At 44.2% G+C, this 18,796-nt stretch overlaps 2 protein-coding genes across 2 annotated transcripts; one reads left to right on the top strand and one right to left on the bottom strand.

Moving 5' to 3' along the window:
- The first annotated feature begins 222 nt into the window (after positions 1-222).
- sertad3 (SERTA domain containing 3) lies at positions 223-4,368 on the top strand. The gene is made up of 2 exons (XM_076735458.1): positions 223-441; positions 1,237-4,368. The coding sequence occupies exon 2, from the start codon at positions 1,250-1,252 to the stop codon at positions 1,904-1,906; it is 657 nt and encodes a 218-aa protein (XP_076591573.1). The 5' UTR covers positions 223-441; positions 1,237-1,249; the 3' UTR covers positions 1,907-4,368.
- Positions 4,369-6,266: 1,898 nt separating this feature from the next.
- kcnk6 (potassium channel, subfamily K, member 6) lies at positions 6,267-18,054 on the bottom strand. Its single transcript, XM_076734360.1, has 3 exons — positions 17,651-18,054; positions 12,972-13,364; positions 6,267-7,912 (listed from the first exon to the last, which is right to left on the bottom strand). Exons 1-3 carry the CDS (start codon positions 17,964-17,966, stop codon positions 7,662-7,664), a joined length of 960 nt encoding a protein of 319 aa, XP_076590475.1. The 5' UTR covers positions 17,967-18,054; the 3' UTR covers positions 6,267-7,661.
- Between the last annotated feature and the right edge of the window lie 742 nt (positions 18,055-18,796).

An 18,796-nucleotide genomic window follows, 5' to 3' on the forward strand; every position in this document is an offset into this window, starting at 1 on the left:
AATAAGCTTGACAAACCGACCTGGGTTCATAAATCAGGGCAGGAGTGATCTTACACGTCCACCTATTGTAAGAAATGTAATAATATTGTTATATTTGTCATTTAAATAGATTTAAGTGTGTTTGATGCGGGTTTGTAACGATAAGTTGATCTGATGGTATGTAACGTATACAAACTCCATTACCCACAATGCCTTTCGGAAGCGTTTGACGTGAAACTGAAATCACGGGCGGGAGAACGTCGAAACAGTTGGTTAGCAAAACTAAACAGTAACGTTTGGAGTTTGAACCCTTTTAAATGGTTTTTAATCGCTGATTTATTTGTGAATGCGCGGAAGAAAACGTCTGACGTTAAATTGGGTTTTTGGACAAAGAAGAAGGACGACAACCAACAGAAAGGTATCGACGAACGTACTGCGGAGAGACGGGAAGTGATTCAACAGGTCTGTTTGCCTCAACATGTCTTACTTTTAAAACAGGTTTAAGTCTTACCATCCAGCTAGGTTAATGGTTTCACTGCGTTACTCGTTTTCGTCTGAATCAACCCGATTCAAGTCAGTTTAAGATCATTTACGTTACACATTAATGGCCTCCTTCGAGAGGTTTTATTTTTCCCTCCAAACTGTTCGCTAAGTTACACGATGAAACTTACGTTACAACCCCCAACTCACATTTAAGCTAGCGTTAACGTTACTGCGCGAGTACTCAGGAAACCTTACTTTATCACCTTTAGGTGACGCGGTGGTCTTAATCGACTGTTATCATACTTACTTTTCGGCAGTGATCCAAAGTATCTCTATTAAGAAAGCACAGTTTTGCCAAATCTTTGTCAGTTGTACTAAACAATAAATCACTGTAGATGCAATGAGGATTAACTTCTGCCCTAACAAACTGTCTGATCAGGCCTTACTTTATTTATTTATTTAAAAGATTTCTATTAACAGCAGTTTAACTACCTTTTCAATGTTTACTGCTCTCCTCGCTATCAGCTGTCTCAGTCTATCGCTGCAACTTTTAATTATGTTTGTTATTGATTAGAAGTTTTAAAACCAGATCAAGGCAGATGTTCACAGCAAATTCATGTGGAGCTTTTCTTGCTGTGGACACGATTTCCCTTGATTTACCGTTAAGCATTCCTTTACTAACGAGAAAACTGAAAAACTGCTATCTAATGTTAACAGTAGATTATTTTTATCCGCAGTATAAGTCATCTTAACAGGTTATGCCTTCCTCAACAGTTTGAAGATTGTCATGAAGGGGCAGAAGCGCAAATTCCCACCAAAGGATGTGGAGGTTTCAGACAGGAGCAGCCCCTTCTGGGAGAGCCAGCGCCAGTTTGTGCTGTCGGTGTCTCTGAACAAGTATCAGCGTGGCCAGGAGCTACCTGAGCCCAGTCTGCGGCGCTCTGTTCTGATAGCCAACACACTGCGGCAGGTGAGCCTGGAGGCTCATACTGCACCCTATGTGGACTTGGAGGTTTCACAGCCACCATGTAGCTCTTCACCTGCACTCCAGGAGAGCATCTTCACGGCTGCAGAAATACATCACTCCTCAGTGATGTTTGCTAACAGCCACTCAGCTCTTGTCAGCTGTCCCCAGGATTGTTCAAATTACTTCACGTTATGTGCTGCAAGTATGTCTCCAACATGCTGCCACTCATATTCATCAGATGTCCCTCTGTCTTTAAATGATGAAAGTGAGGACTGGGGATCAATGTCCATGGATCTTGATTTCTCCCTTTCAGCTGCCATCTCCTCCATTCTCACTACACTGGACTCTAACATAGGCCCACAGGCAGCTCCACGGACACCCCTCAGGTCCTTGGAGAACCTGTCAGGGCCTTGTGAGGGAGGTGTGGAATGGATGAAACAGGGAGTCAGAGGTTATGACGGAAGCTGGGAGCAGTAGGAAGAGTGCAGGGCGCGGGGAAGCAGCATGGAGGCGATGTGGACCAGCTACCTCAGCGATGTCACGGTGCAGGATTGTTCCAGGACATAGTCACATCCCTGATGTAAAGGGACAGGGATGTGCTGGGGCTCAGGGGCAGTGCAGGTGGATACCAGGCTGAGGATGACCTTTCATCGTACCTGACGCCTCTTTCCTCTTCCTCACGCTCCTTGTCCCTCTCTTTCAACCAGAATCTGACATGTTTACCTTGGTTCTCCTGGTTCAGTGCACTGTCTTCCTCATCCTCTTCCTCACCTTCAATTATTTTGGCACCCTTCTCTAATCAGGATTATATTAGAGAAGAGCTTGAGCATCTGATGGAGATGCTAGTGGAGTCCTGTTAGTCTGATCATTGTTATCATACTGTAAGAAATTCATGTTAACAGGAAGTAACCTGAACCTCATTAAACTGAAGGGAAACAGCTGGATTGTCAAACACATCGAATATTCACTTTGTTCTATATTGCTCAAGAAATGGTGTATTATGTGATTTAGGAAGTAATAAGAATGCTCTAGAAATGTAGAAATGGTTGATGTCTAAGACAGAAAATTCTCCATTAGTGGGACGAGGAGTAGCTGTGATGCATCTGGCAGCTTTTTGAGCAACATGGAGGGTTTGTGTTTTTTGGAGGAAATGGAGGTCAAGTCATAGCGAAACTTTGTAGGTAGTAACCCAGATAAATGTGCTTTTTATTCTTAATGGCTGACCAGTGAGTCAGTGCATAATGAACTGCTGGAAGGCATGTACTCCAGCCTCCAGTGTGACTCAGCTGTTTTGGAACAAAGGAAGGGAGGTGCCTGATGGAGAGCAGGTTTTATTCAGCAAATGAGAAGTTGTCTGGTAACGGCCGTGGGTGGAGAGAAAATTGTGTCAGTGTCGTTGCCCTAAAATTTGTCAAATGCATCACAGCCTCAATTAATCCTGTATTCACATTGAACATCCTGGTTTATCTATAGTCAGAATTAAAACTGCAGTCCAGTCATGTGCTGGTGTCGATTCATGCAGTGGACTGAATGTTGGGTGACACATGGGATAAATCCCTGAAAACACAAGTATAAAATGTTAGTGTGAGTTCTGAGGCGATGTGATTTGCTGGTGTTGGAAGAACGGTTGAAACACTAATGGGTTAAATCTTCTGTGAAGAAATTCTTTCCTCTCATATTTATCCATGAGCTATGATGAGGGCGTGATATCTGGTGCTAAGAGGACAGGTCAGGATTGGACAATGAGCTTTTTACTCATGAAAAACTTCTGTGTACTTATGATATCAGGTCATTTGGCCAGAAGAAATCCTCAAGAATCAGAATTTTGTTCAGTTATGAAAAGAAAATTAAATTTCCAGTGTTCTTTATATCCCTTCATTTTTCATCTGTTACAGTTCAGTAACCAGTAGTTGGAGGTATGGATACGATACATTTCATGAATGTACCCTGTATTAGCAGTAAAGGTGGTTACCCCTTGAATATTACTCGGTGGAAAAAAACTCAGCTTTTAATGCCGCTGACTTTTGGACTTGGTCTCATCTGAAGGCTGAAAAGATTGAAACTGAAAGTAGTTTTCTGCTAAAAGTTTTCTCTCAATGCCGCTGTTGCTCAGGAACACACAGTAACACAAGGTTGTCCTCAAATGTCCACATCAACAATAAACCATAAAGCTCAGAACGAGTATTTAATGTCCTCTAATGGACGCTTTTATTCACAGCCTTTACAGAACTTCATTGAATACAAGACATCCTGCTGGGTGTTCATGTGGCAGCACGGAGCTACTGTAGGTGTCACATTAGCAGAAGTTAAAATCACTATGCAAAGCTTCTGTCACACTTGGAGGCACACTGGCTGATGGAGCCTGATGGTGTTGACTTGCTGGGCTTAGTGAGGGTCACATGTTTTGCCTGGTTTACATCTGAATTATTGCACTTTTGTTAATATGCATTTGTAAGTCTCAGTCATGTGATCATGTGGTCTGTGTTGTGTCTGTATTTAGTAAGCAGAGGTAACATTACAGATGACATTTGGTGAATTTATTTAAGCTGAGTTCTGTTAAATGTTCTGTTAATGCATGTCAAAGAAAAACTGGGAAGGTGTTTTAACTGCAGCCTAACAGCTGTAGATGCTGATCCAGCGTTCGCTGAGATGTGTGACAGGAATCGTTTGAGGAAGCACATGATGCCTGTTTTTCAGGATTCTGTACTTTTAGTGGGCAAAGTTGCTTCCTGTACAAAGATCCTTTCTGAATAGTTGGGATGCAGTCTCAGACTATTTATAAATGGTATATTTTGTTAACAAGAAGAGTAATTTATGTGAAAACATATTTGACAATTCACTAATGGAATATTAATATACTGTCATGGCAGTTATTTACTTTTATTTCTACATATATTTTAATGGTTGTGTTTGGAAGTTGAGGGCAGAATGCCCAGATACTATGAATTTAGACTTTTTTAATGCAAAAGTTTGTTTACTTATACTGACGTTTTCAATAAAATGTGAAAATGAAATCTCACTGTGTTTTCTTTCTTGAACGTCGTCAGAAAGCTGCTGTCATAAAGTACATTTTACTGCAGGTGTTTGACAGTTTTGGGGAAAGATTCAGAAACAGGTATACACCCAGGTCACATGTCAGACTCTCTGAGGGGGGGGCAGTACACACGTCTGCGATGACCTCGGGCCCCCTGGGAGACGGGGGGACAGCTGCAATGCCCAGTGGTCCTCAGAGAGTTTGTCATGTTTTAGTCCTGAATAAAGAAAGTTCCTTCACGGTACCTCGATGCTGTCCTCCGGAGCTTACATGATCGCTGCCACCACCAGGTTCACCAGCAGCTCAGAGAGCTCAGAGATGTCTTCAGATCCTCTGAATCTTTAACGACATTATGTTCTGTAGACAATCAAACATCACCCTCCCCATCGTCACTTCAGGCACACTCAGCCTCTCTGGATGCTCTTTTTAAACCCAGTCATGTGACTCACCTGTTTCCAGTGAACCTGATTAATTGTGAGCTGATCCACCAGCTGTTTTCTTTTAGCGTTTCGCAACTTTTCCAGCCTTTAGTTGGCAGCTTCTTAGTTGACTGCAGTTAATTAGAAGTGTACCAGTTGAACACCGTCTCCACCTTCCCTTTAATAACCAAACTACCACCATCTTTCAAGAACACTTCCCCAAATGGAACATTATTAGAAAACCACAGACCCATAGAGGGTTACCAAAGTCTACTTCAAGGGGAAATGGGAACTTTGACTTCCCATAAAACTCGTCTTGCTGACCAGATTCATCAGCTGACCTCATGCTGTGCACAAGGAAGAAACATCACGCAATTTTAAACCCCTAAATGGAATATTTAGCCTTTAATAAGTTTATTTGTTGGTGAATCATAGAATCAGAGGTGTAGGAGCAACAACCCATTAAATCAGACCCTCAAATCTATGTGAGTGGCTGCAACAGAAGGGGCCATCTGATTGGCTCCCCTTTTGAAATAAATGCGTTTCTGAATCAAGGCATGTCAGGGGTGGATTTGTTTTTTACTTAAATACAACAATAAATATAATGCTGAAATATATTTGTGTGGATTCATTAATACTGAGTCTGATCTGCCTCCATACTGCAGCTGACCTGCCGTTGTGTGTGTGCTGTGCAGGCGTGTTAATGCAGGGATGAGTGTGTACAGCGCTGAGCTAAGAATAGCAGCCACCAGTTATCACGACTACAATGTTTTGGATGTGTGAGTCAAAGGGATGATGCTGCATGTGTTCAAATGGGACTGGGAGAAGAAGAAAACAGCTGGAGCTTTGTATGTGTTGCCGAAGCAGAGCTGGTCTGGAGTCAGGTGTGGCGTCGGCGTCCGCAAACATCCTGTTTGCTTGACTGTTGTGTTTGAACTACCATGTGTACATTTTTAGCATTGGAGAAGTTGATCTTACAGTTTTCCTGAGGTAAACATGAAAACTGCTTTGTCATGATAGATGTCAGCACCATTTACTGAGGGCCTGGAGCCAGAAAGGCAGTTGAACTATATCACGAAAAGGCTCTGAGGACTTGTTTTTACCCAGCATGCCTCTAAAGATGGCAGCGTCTGTGTCTCTAACACTGTAAACTCTGTACACACATTCACGGTCCCTCAGAGGACGGACAGTATTTTAATGCTCAGACACTTTATTTCTTAAGGGAAGTGAAAATGGAGCCAGTGTTTGATTCTGCTTCAGGTCAAATACCCTTCAGCAAAACCTTAAAACCACACAAGACACGCAAATTCAATTTCTGGATGAGTTTCCAGAACAAACTCAATGAAAATGAGGGCAGTGTTTAACAAACATGACAACACGTATTACAGAGCAAATCTTCTTTTTAATTTATGGTTGTCCAATGTGAATACGTTAAACTGATACCACTAAACTAGAACAACATACACACAACAGTATCAGGATATAAAGAACCTGTTCATTTGACTAAAACGTTGATGGTAAAAGAAAAACATCTGATGTGAACATTAAAGTGCATTTCAAATGTTCATTATGGTCTTTTAAACCCAGACTCTGTAAATCACACAGAACAGGTCTGACATTTGGTTTTCCTTTGAAATGAATCACATCTCAACCACAACGAAAACTTTTATTTACCATCACTTTCATTTTTTTCTTTTCCGCTGTCCCTCTTTTCCAACCCTTTGAGCCTATGCATCACTGCTCTGGAGGTGCAGCAGCATGTGCTACATCCATGTAGACACCAGGGGGAAGCAGCATAAAGGAGGACAGCCCACGTCCTGAGACAAACACAGTGCTCATGAGTGCTCTTCAAGGCTGACCCAGACACAGGAAAGTCACTACTTTCACACAGGAAATCTGATTAAATATAAAACATGTTCAAGTTAACGTCCCCAGTGTTTTAAACGCTCAGTGTAGCTCCACATATGACCTTTATCTGAGGAAATGATCTAATGTTCTAACAGATTCACTCGTCACTTCACCACAGTTGGGATCATTCATGCTTGTGAAGATGCATTAAAGTGGGGCGAAAGTAAGTAAAGGCCAATCCTGGCTACAGATATGACTGGACGGTCTGGACAATACATTTTGGCCATGATGTGAAGAATAAAGAGGAGCTGAACGATGCACCCAAATAAAAACAAAGGCAGTTAAAGGTGTAAAAGTTTGTTAAGTTGAAAAGTCAAGTGTACCCGCAGGCTGTGTTTGGCACCAAGATTTAGTTTAAGCACAGTTATGTACAATGTTTGTTAGTCCTGAATTAGCAACCCAAACCTGTGGCACAAAAAGCAAAAGCTGTGACAAAAATACATGCAAATGCACACAAAAGTGATGAATCAAACAAAGAAACATGTAACACAAGCCTGAGCCCTTCGTGTGCTACCCTGAGGCTGCAGACACACCAGCCGAGCCTGTACAGTGAACGCACCACCAACGTGGAAGAGGAAGAGGAACATCTGTGCCTTTTAGCCCAGGCGGGTTGCCGTAGTCAAGTTAGTCCTTTCGTATGTGCACGTGTTTGTCGCTGCTCTCACAAAGGCTGAATCTCAAAACTCATCTCGATTCTCCATTTTTAAAATGCTCCTCTGGACGGTTTTAACAAGGAGACGGGAGGAGACAAAATGAACAAATTAAGTCAAGAATTCAGATTCAGCCCACCAGTCAGGGTGGTTCGTCGCTGGTTTAAGACCAAGGGGTCGCCACAGGTAGAGCCGCTTCTCTTTCTCGGCCTCCCTGCGGCTCAGCCTTTGTTGATGGTGTTGTAGGAGGGCTGTGATCCCGGCTCCAGGGGCTTACTGGAGGCCTTTCCCGTCAGGAAAGGGGGCATCTGATCTTCGTGTTCGCTCTCCACGATGGCCTCCCTGTCTTCATCCAGGTCGGACTCCTCACAGCGCGGCAGCTGAAGGAAGGTGGTCAGGCCATGCAGGTCGGCCATTTTGTGGAAGGTGCGCAGCAGGAGGTACATCACCATCAGACCTACGAACAGGTAGACTGAGGGGAAGGAGAGACAGCGGTTAGTCCACAGCACAGTGTGAAAAACACATGACAAAAAGATGACTTTTCACTATTTATGGAATAAGACTGCAGATCTCTCTTCAAAACTGATCAGATACAGTATGTGTGTGTTAATGCATTTATCTATGCACAGTTTGTACAAAAGGTCAATGTCCAGGTGAGCTGCGAATTCACAAACCAGCCTGCAGAGTTAGAAAAGGAGGCTTCAAGGCTTGGACAACTGGAAATGCTTTGAGTCTCGTGTCTTTAGGGAAGAACAAAGTATTAATATTCTGTTGATCTGGTGTTTTTATGAGCATCACTGTCTCACAGAACTGCTGGCTGTGAACAGCAGCTGAAAATCATCTGTCTTTGAGCACCTTTTACACAAGAAATGCAGCTCAAAGTGCTTTACAACAAAGAATCACATGCAGTGTGAGTGCATGTGCTTCACATAAAGAAGACATAGAATGGACATAAAAATGGGGACAGAAACAATAATGGAGAATAAATCCACTGAATTATAGTCATAAAATAAGGTTGAAAGTAGAGAACAGAATGCATAAAATAAGTAAAATACAACATTTTAAAAGAAGTACAGCGATGCGTAAGTGTGAGGCAAAGCACATGAACAGTAAGACAGACAACCAACTGTTCAAGACGACTGATCAAGACATCATGGTCAATCGCATCAAACGCTGCACTCAGATTTAAGAGGACAACTGAGAGCTTATTTTCAGCTGGATTTAGTCTGAGGTCGCTGATGGTTTTAGTCAGAGCAGCAGCAGGAAGCGGGACGGACTGCAGGTATGAGGTTAAATCTCTATCAGATGATCATCAGATGGCAGCAGTCTGCAGAGAATCTGTCATAATCTTCTTTTTAATACAGTTTTTCAGTGCTGGCAGAGGCCATGTGGGTTCAGCCACAGAGAGCCATCTTCTATCTACACTGACTACAACGCTGTTGGCCTTTTTTCAACGCGATGCAGAGAGACACCGCTTTAAGTCGGCGTTGAGCGTCATGTGCCATTTTGGGCTCCATGTAGAAATTTAAGAGAAACCACGCACATCTGGTTCAGAGCAGCATCAGACCGCACCCAGCTGTGAGGTGAAGGTTTCCACCAGAACAGCCAGTGAAACGACTCTTCTTTGCTTGGTGATTGGTTACAAATGTGAAGTAATACTCTTTATGAATGGCTGTTTCATTGTGAAGATCATAGAGAAAAGAAAAATAAATACGTTGTCAGGCCAAATGGAAATCTTTACAAGTTCGCTTCTTAACAGCCTGTTTGTGACGGCTGAAGCTCTGAAAATGGAGGCAGTACAGAGGCGAGGAATTAATAATAATGATAATGAAGTCTGACAGACAGCAGACTGGACGGTGGACAGAGAAAACTATTTCAGTCCGTCCGTTTCAGCAGAAAGGAGGACAAACGTGCCCTCAAGCAAGGGTGAAAACAGGCTTCTGCTCAGATTCCTATTTTTTTCCTTTAAGAACAGACACGAGGATTTCTCCTGTCACATGTACGGACTGACGTGTCCCACATAGCCGCAGAGCTCAGGTCCTGGACAATGTCTCACGAAACAAGTAGGCCAACCCTTTAAGGGCAGCGTAGGATTACTGAGGCCTCAGTACAGTAAGCCCAACGACGCAGGTCAGCACCTGCTGCTGAAAGTTTACTGCTGTTGGTCATATCTGGTAAGTTTCAGGACTATTTAATGCAAGAAAATCACTCCTTATATCACCTTTAACACTCGAATCAAACAGCGACCTTGTCAACCTTGAATCTTTTCACTGCTCTTGCATCTCATCATGATGACAAACAGAACCTGAAGAGTTAAAGGACTTTGACTGTTCAAACTCTGAATCACCATCCCAAAATATTTGCACTAGAAATGCTGCGTTGTCGCGGAAAAAAAGCCTTGAGACAGCAGTTTTGAACTCTGCACAGTCAACAATATGTTGAGGAAGTTTCAACATGTTTGGGACCTTTGTTCTGCACAACACGAGGTCAGACTGTATACAATGACAATGCAAAGATTATTGGTGGACAATAAATGAGCAAAGTGAGGTCCACTCCACTGCCTCCACTGACAACATGATGCTGGGAACTTCACAGCCTTCAGCTCGAGTACAAGTTTAGGAAAACGTACATTTGTAGAATAAATCTTCCACTGCAGGCCGCCATTGATAACATCAGGCGGTGAATCGAGCTGTCTCAGGACACAATACTTTGACATTTACTAGAAGCTGGCCCTCATTTACATTTTCCACTGCAGCAGGAAGGAGTATTTCTGAAACCACATTTACACATGATCAGTTTTAGCACACAGCACTTCAGAGGAAACAGCGCCAGCTTCAGCAGACGTCACATCACCAGGCTGTGAGAACAGGCCGCGGCCCGCAGTCGGTCACTAATCCTCCTCAGAACCCAAAGGGACTGTTTGGGTTAATCTGACTCGACCCGACCTACATCATCGTTATATAATAGAGCCTGTGGGACGAGGAAACAACACGGCTGCTCCGTGTGAACTGAAGTCGAGGGATTATCTGAAGACGACGCAGAGGAAAACAGCATTTCCACCTGAGACCCTCTGACCATAAAACCAGACATTAAATCATCCCACTTTAAAGACAACAGGGGGAAGAAAGCGCATGTCAGCAGAATGATGCTTAAACCTTCATGTCCTAAAAGGCCACCCATGGAAACACAACCAGCTGCTTTTACAGTCCTGCAGAGTGGAAGTTTTTCAGTCCTGAATACAGCAGACCACATTCATCTCAGTGAGTTATTCTGAGTGTTTGTCAGATAATCACTGCACCGCTCTCTGGCTGAGACCATGGAGGAAGAACACAGCATGGCTACTTTCAGACAAAAAGGTCATTCCAGCCCTGATTCAATTACAGAGAAAACACCCGCACAGAAAGTGAAAAACAAGAGCACGGCTATGAAAATAACCTCCATCATGTGACGGTGATATCTCAAGCTCAACAAGAACAAAGAACCACTGGGCTCCAGCGCAAGGCTTTATGTAGAAGCACACGCACTATTAACATCTGAATCATGTCGCTGGGAATGTACCCGAATGGTTTCCAGACTAAAAAAAAAAAACCCACCTTCCCGTGCACCCCGTCAAGCCGAAACACTGCTGAGACCTGCAGGTGTGACGTTCTTTTCAATAACACCACAACACATTTATTCTCTGAGCACAGATTGAGAGATGAGACGCTCCTAAAAACAGACACCATAAAAAAAACCTGGTCCTCAACACTGAAAGGTGAAACTGGCTGCCACAAGTGTACCAGCAGCACGTAGACATCAGAGATGACACAAGACGCTGCTTCTAATATGGGAAATGTCACAGGTAACCATTACAATAATCAATGGATTTGGTAGTTTTTGAATCAAAAACTGAAAATCTTTGGCTTTCAGACGGCTGGTTGACTCATTTGTCGCTCATGTCTGTTCTCTCTCCAGGTTTCGTAAAGCTTTTTAAAAGCCACCAGCTCATTTCTGTTTCATGAAGTTCTCTGCAAGCTTGGACTAACTTACAGTAAGTGGCACAGAAGAGTGAACTTCAGTTTTCAGACTATTATCAGATACATTGAGAGCACAGTTTCATTAGAGGAAGTGACCTGTCAACCACAAAAGAGAAGCAACGAGAGGAGCTACTTCTCACATCAGAGGTGAGAATTAAGGTTTTCTCCCTTCAGAGCAGGAAGCCAAAACAATGAAGAACTTTTCTATTGTAGTCTCTCCAGAAGCAGTTTTATAACTCCAGCTCCTCCTCCAGCAGCAGGTTACATCAGCATCTGCACCGACGAATCACAAGCCCTCTCATGTCTTTCAATTAAGTCTTTGTTTGAAAGGTCATTTTACATCAGGACAGTGCATCTCTCCTGTTTCTGCCTGTTGAAAGAGGAAGGCGGGGAAACGTCTCTGCAGCAGAGATGAGAGTCTTCCGGTCAGATCGCTGTGACCGTCTCTTATCTCTCATCTCTCCCTCTGACCCTGTCGGGTCAGACAGAGAGACTCCGGAGGACCTGCTCTCATCTCCGGCTCTGCAGGCATGTGGCAGCCGAGTGTGACCCTCACAGGACAAAACCACACCAGACTGCATCATGTGACTCCTGCGAGCTTTCATGTTAACATGATCACAAGCGCAGTGGGTTTGCAGTTCTGCTCTCAGCGAAATGGAAATGTTCAAATATTATGATAACGCTGGGCGTGTCACACATTTTAATTATGCTTGGATATTTCAGAAGTGCTCTCAGGGGTTCGTGATAAATAAACTGTCAGATTAAATAACGCTGAAGCTGACCTCAGCCAGGTACAAACAAACTGAAATATGTAGGTGTAAGTTCCTTTTTTTAATCCTTCTCTGTTTGTTGTTTTAAGCTACAGATGGTTCCGTTTAACCCTCATGGTGTCATTGTGTTTTTCTTACCTCCATCTATTTACTCTGTGTGTTACATGAGATGTAAGATCTGACCTCAACAGTTTGTGTGTCCTGAATGTTAACTGGGAAGCTATTGACAGTGTGTGATGTCAGGCCTGGCTCCTGTCAGTAGTTTTCAACATGTCCGTGGTAAATTTCATGTGTGAGCCAGACTCTGCGCTGATCCATGTGCATGAACTGAAACTGTAGGCATGCATCTAATTTACTAAACCTGACTCAGGAGCTCAAGCTCAGGAAACTGAGTGAGACAACACCTTCTTATCAAACATACACCGCAGATAACAAGCCCTTAAAAGGTGAAGTGTGAGGTCGGCACTGTGACTGTAGAGACACCACTTTTATCTGTGGTAAGACAAAGACAAAGTGTGAAACGGTTGTATGATCAGAAAACATGTACTCTACTAACTTACTTAGACGCACTAACATCTCTTACCACTGCCAGAATCAGTGGAAGGCTGAACACACTTCTAATAATGTGGATGCTCTGAGCTTTAGTCTGATGTTACTGTACTTAATATTTCTACATAATAGGTAAAGTTTGGCTGCATGAGAGTTGGGTTTGACCTACAAGGGACGTAGTAACAGCTGCACTCACCCATGACAGCGACCTGGTACAGCTGCCTGTACTTCTGCCGAGGCTGTGTCCCCGGCACGAAGTCCCCCAGTCCGATGGTGCACAGCGAGATGAAACAGAAGTAGATCCCATCCAAGAAGGACCAGGATTTCTCCACTGTGCTGAACACCGCCGCCGGCGCCACGAAGAAGCACAACACCACCAGAACCAGCAGCAGCAGGAAGTGGACGACGGTGGCCGGCCGAGGCTCGATCCCTGAACGCTGGATAAGGCCGACGGGAGCGAGGACCAGGGGGTACATGAGCCTCTGGACACAGGCGGTGAGCACCAGCATGGTGAAGGGGACTCCTATCAGGGCGTAGAGGATGGAGAAGGCTTTTCCAGTGTCAGACAGAGGAGTGGTGTGGCCATAACCTGGAGATTAGGAAGGGGACAGATCAGCTGGAGACAATGGAGGAACAAAAAAGACAAAATACATCAGGCAGCGGGCAGGAAAAAGGGCCGCTGGGCCTGTGAGGCAAGTGCTAACAGCAGCACATGATTGGCTCTTGAAGTTGGGCTGCAGCCAGCACTGACACACAGCAGCTCTTTCTTGATACTCGATAGCACTGAAGCAGTTTGACCGGTACCATAAAGGTCTCAAAGTTCAGTATCAGACCTACGAACGAGCCTCTGACTGGACCAAATCTCCATCCCCTCTGTCACTCAAAACGTCAACATTACAAAAACAACATACATCAACTCAGACTCATAAAACCGCCACATTGATCCCTACAGTCCAGACAGAAAGCCACGGCTCCACAGAGAGCCGTTAAAAGCATCCAGCATCTGTGCCAAAGCAGCGCCGCCACAAGACCGTTATAGAAAATAAATTCACGTGCAAACAACATAATTGCAGTTTGTTCAGTTTGTGAGTTTTAGTGCTCTGAAATGGCTGCTCTGAGCTAAATGCTTTCAACCATCTGTTACTGTGTAAGATCCCAAGCGAGACCACACACACGACACAGAAGCCTGAAAACATATCATTTCGCTGCACACGAGAGTTCGTACAGAAATGAAGCACACACGCAACCATTTTTGTCTTTTAACAAAACTCTCGAACATCATCAGCAGCAGAAAATTACAGCTGTTCAACGACTGCGTGCCATTATTTTCATACATGTATTTGTGTGCACTGCAAACATGTAAAATGTATTTTTAAAGGTGCTTAACAGAATGAAAACATCTAAATGGAGCTCCCTGAATATTCTGTATACCGAGATAAATAACCTCCATCCAGGTGGAACATTCCAGTAACAGAGCCTTAACAGCTAATATCATTACACCCTCAGTGTAGTGACGCTCTGGTGATCACTAGCTACATTTGGATGATGTGTTTAAAGGCGCGGTCTGACGGTCATTCAGGACTTCATGCGATTAGTACAAAGAGTTCTTTGTCCCAGAGAGCCAACAGGTTGTTATTCATCATTACCAACGATCAGAGCGGAGACACAAACAGAAACATGGTTAGCTGGCTGTGAGTCTGAAGTCACCTTTTAACTGTGTGACTATGCAAACAGTCTGTTGACCGAGCGGCCGTCTGCGGCATGAACCTGGCAGCGCGATCACACTGCTGCTGTGCTGCGGGCCTTCAGACTGATCAGATATCACAGTCTTTCTTTTGTGCTGGTTGAGACAACGAGTTCATGCAACAGACTGATACACATCTGAGCCTTCGTGTCTGTCCCAACACCGAATACCTGACATCGCTGTGACTGCAGATAGACTGAGCTGGAGATGCCCTTCAACAGCAGGGTGCCTTCAGGGCAGCTACAGCGAACCTGCATATATCATAAAGTTACTGTGAATTCAGCTGTTGTGATGTGAGCTTTCACCTCTGTGGAGAAAATCTTCCGTTTGTCTTTAATATGATCCAGTGAATGAACCGAGCAGTCCAGCCTTAAAGGTTTCCGACCACCAGTTAAACTATGGGGCTCTGTTTCCGAACAGATCTCTGCTTTGATTGAATGGGGTCAAAGAAAAAGAGGCGCTGGCCAGCGAACACGGATGTAAGCACAGCAGATGTTTCTCGAGGAAGGAAAAGCATTAACTCCACACACACTTTCTGCGCTCAATGTAAATCTGTGTTCCTATACGATACAATCGCTAGAGGGCAGCTTAGATACACAATAAAAAGAGCTTTTTAAACAGTTATCCACCATCACAAAGCAAGAGACAATGGGCCCCTGAGCACAGATCTGCAGACCCCTGAACCGGCCTCGATAGGAGCGAGACACCCAGACTGAGATAAACAAACGGCACACACTCTGTTTTGCTCTTTATGGTTGTTTTGCATCTCCTTGTAGTCATTTGATTGACCCCACCTGATCTTTGGGCCCCTGGGCAAAGGCCCCTACTGTAATACATCCACTCAGTCTGGGGGGGCGTCAGCATCGTTGCAGCTACCTAATTCAATGTGAACCAATATGTCGAATTTGTGCTTAAAACACCTGTACACCTGTAACTTGTGACTGTAGCTCATCAGCAGCAGCCAATCAGATTCAATGTAGAATGATGAGTAATCATTTCTAACTGCACTGGGACCAGCTCAGACTGTCAGGCACAGGCACAGCATCAGCCTGCAACACAAAGCAGTGAGAAGATCACATGATCAGGCTGTGAACAGTCCGTCAGCTGTGAACTTCCACGACTGATGTGGCAGAACAACATGATGGTTCGACGGAGGCTGTGTGATCATCTCTTTCTGGCCTGGACGGAGAACCTCAAACTTAAAAACGGCACCAATAAACACATTAAAATGTTTAGCGAAGTGTCACGTAAGGAAACACATGCGGTGCTGTGAAGGAAAGTCATGGATCACAGAGCCAACAAACTTCTCCTGAACACAAAGGTCCCTTCTCTTCTGCTTCACGCATGAATTTGCATTTCCTCAGAGCCTGTGTGAGTGTGTCTGAACGCTGCCCGATAAATGACACGGCGTTTATGACAAACACAACCTGGAAAGCACATTAAGACATAACGTTTCTATCAATTAAACAACATCAGGCACTTGTTCGGTTGATTTCATATTTGTACTTTCCCTCTTGATGTAAATGGAACTGGCTCCATGGTTTGAAACTTCCCCATTGCTTTTTCTAGTGACAGACGCATGAACATAATATCTGCAAACACAATTTATTGATATGTTTCAAAGCTGAACTCCTTAACATTTGAGTTAAATATTGTTCCTGCACTAAATTTTTGCTTCTATTTTACTTTTTTTGTTTATTTCTTCACCATTTAACATCAGGCAAAACCAAAAAGTGACTAAATATCACATGATTTTTACTGCATCCACTCCAAGTTACTGAAACTAGGCTAACTGTAGGGCCAGCTGTTGGTGCTCTGTCAATGCACCCGAGTGTGTCCTTATGCAAATAAACTGGATCCAACAAACAGCGTCTATTATCTCTAACAATCAGAGCTGCACACCACACAGTTTGCACTTAGACAAACAGAAAACAAAAAAATCTTTAGAAGTTCAGCGAGATTGTGTCTGGCTTGTTTATCTCTGACTGTAAGCTCTGCAGGAAACAGGAAATACATTAAATTAAGAACACAGGACATCAGTTCATTGTGACTTCAGATGACGAATGGAGACGTAGATGTTATTTCTGTCGTGACATCAGGATCATTTGAATTAGTACCAACCGCTCTGTGTCTGCACTGTTCCCACAAACTCATGTGTGTGACTAAAGGTAAAGCAGGAGCTGTTTTCAGACAGTGTGTATGCCTTCTCAGCATTAGAAAATATAAGACAGAGAAGAGAAGAAGAAGAAGAAGAGATAAGATGAGATGACTCAAGATCAGTCAGCCTTTATTTTCCACTTCGGGAAACTTTTCTTGGGTTCAGCGTCTCTGCATTAAAACCGTAATACTGTGCCAGCGTATTGAACCCATAAAGTTCTCTGTCACCATGTGGCTCCACCAGCAGCATTTAACTGCTGCTATTTATAATCTTAATGGAAGATGGAAGGAGCAGGTTTTAAAAGAACGGCCCAGTCTGCATTTTGGGACCAAACTGAACCAGAGTCCGGAGGGTAAGAGCTCATATTCACAGTGAGGGATGTGTGATGGCTCACTGTTTTTCAGGGACACCCCAACATGACTGCTGTCCCCGCAGGTGACCTGGCTGGTCCCACAAAAACCTCTGTTACCTATGGCAACCCCGCTGTCAGCCAGCTGCATCCTGTAACATCCAGGTCAGGTGTCTCGATGCTGTTCAGACCAAATCATACACGAACGTCTCGCGTGATCAACTGAAACGACTTGAGGTAAAAAGCTTCCATATTTGACTGTGTGGAGATTTGGTCAATGGACAGTATTCATAAAACCTGTTTGACGTTTCTATTTGTGTTTTGATCTGAAGTCTTAGACTAAAAGTCACACGGCGGATGCATCCATGACACGTGGCAAAATAACCCCATTAAATTATCAGCAGTATTTAAATTTTGCGGTGTTTTTATCTCAGATCAAAGTGAAAAATAAAGTCCCTCTATTAGACTGCTGCTGTGTTTGTTTTGTTCATACTCAGTGTTCCATTATTGACACTTTACTGACACATCTGCATGCGATTTGAGGTTATTTGAGGCGAGTTTTGCGTCATGCGCAATGACGCCACCAGGTGACTTTGCTCGCTAAAAACTTCGGTTTGAACTCACCGACTGTGGTGACCAGAGTGTTGGCGAAGAACATAGAGGATGCCAGGTCCCAGTTCGAAGGGGCGGAGGAGTTTCTGAGGACGGAGACGCCGTACTTGTTGGCCGTCAGGACTTTGACCAGAAAGCGTTCGAGGGACGCGGCGTTGACGCAGCTCTGGTTCAGAAACTCCTGCTTCAGGGCTTCCATGTCATGTCGCAGCTTCTCCTCCACCGGCCGCTCGATGCTGGAGAAAACCAGAGCCCCGAACAGCAGGTAGATGACATAAAACAGTATGAAGCCTGTAAGCAGCAGCCACGACCTGCCCACAGAACGCATGGCTTGTTTGAGTCCAGGACGCGCATCAGCGGAGCGGCTGACCGGGGCTTCCCTTTCTGTGTCTGGGTCTGCTTTCTTCCCTTTTCCTCGCTGTGTGGGAACTTTTTTGGGGGCTGTCCTAATTGAACTTGAACCCCTCCTTGTCAACGCATCCTCCTCCCACGGTGGAAACAGGAGGGTGTGTTCAGCTCAGAGTCCAGGAAGTGCGTCCTGGACCCTAAAGTCCTCAAACAAACACATTCAGTCATCACGGAAAGGTTTTCCAGCTGTGGATTAGACCTGTTGTTCATTACTGTATCTGTCTCTCTTTAACTTGAGTAAAGTTGGAAGTTGTTTGACAAAACTCACCAGTGTTTCAGAGACTTTTTCATGATTCATTCAGGTTCATCAGTGAGTTTTCTGTCCTACCCCACATTAGTCAGTTTGCACAAAGTTTGCATGTCTCTCTGGTGGTTGACACTTTAAGCTGTTACACCCTTTCTGTCCGGTGGTCCAGGTCTGGCTCTGTATTGGCTGAGTTCTTGTGGCCGCTCTCATTCATGCAATCATTCAACAGTTTTTGTGTGTAAAGTCCCAGAGATTCCTCAAATCTATCACTGAGCCTTAAATTGACCTTAAAGAACCCCGGTCTGGGTCAATGCAGAGATCCCATGATGTCCACAGTGGCCTAAAGGCTTTTCCACAGTCTTTTATGCCACTCATGACCATAAAATTGAATAGCACAAACTCAGCGCTGACGCAAATCAGGTATGAACATGGCCAAATTTATGGCTGTTAAAGATCCCGTGTGTAGGATTAAGCAGCATCTAGTGGTGAGGTTGCAGATAGCA

This window comes from Chaetodon auriga, chromosome 7 (genome assembly GCF_051107435.1).
Source record: "Chaetodon auriga isolate fChaAug3 chromosome 7, fChaAug3.hap1, whole genome shotgun sequence".
NCBI classification, from domain to species: Eukaryota; Metazoa; Chordata; class Actinopteri; order Chaetodontiformes; family Chaetodontidae; genus Chaetodon; species Chaetodon auriga.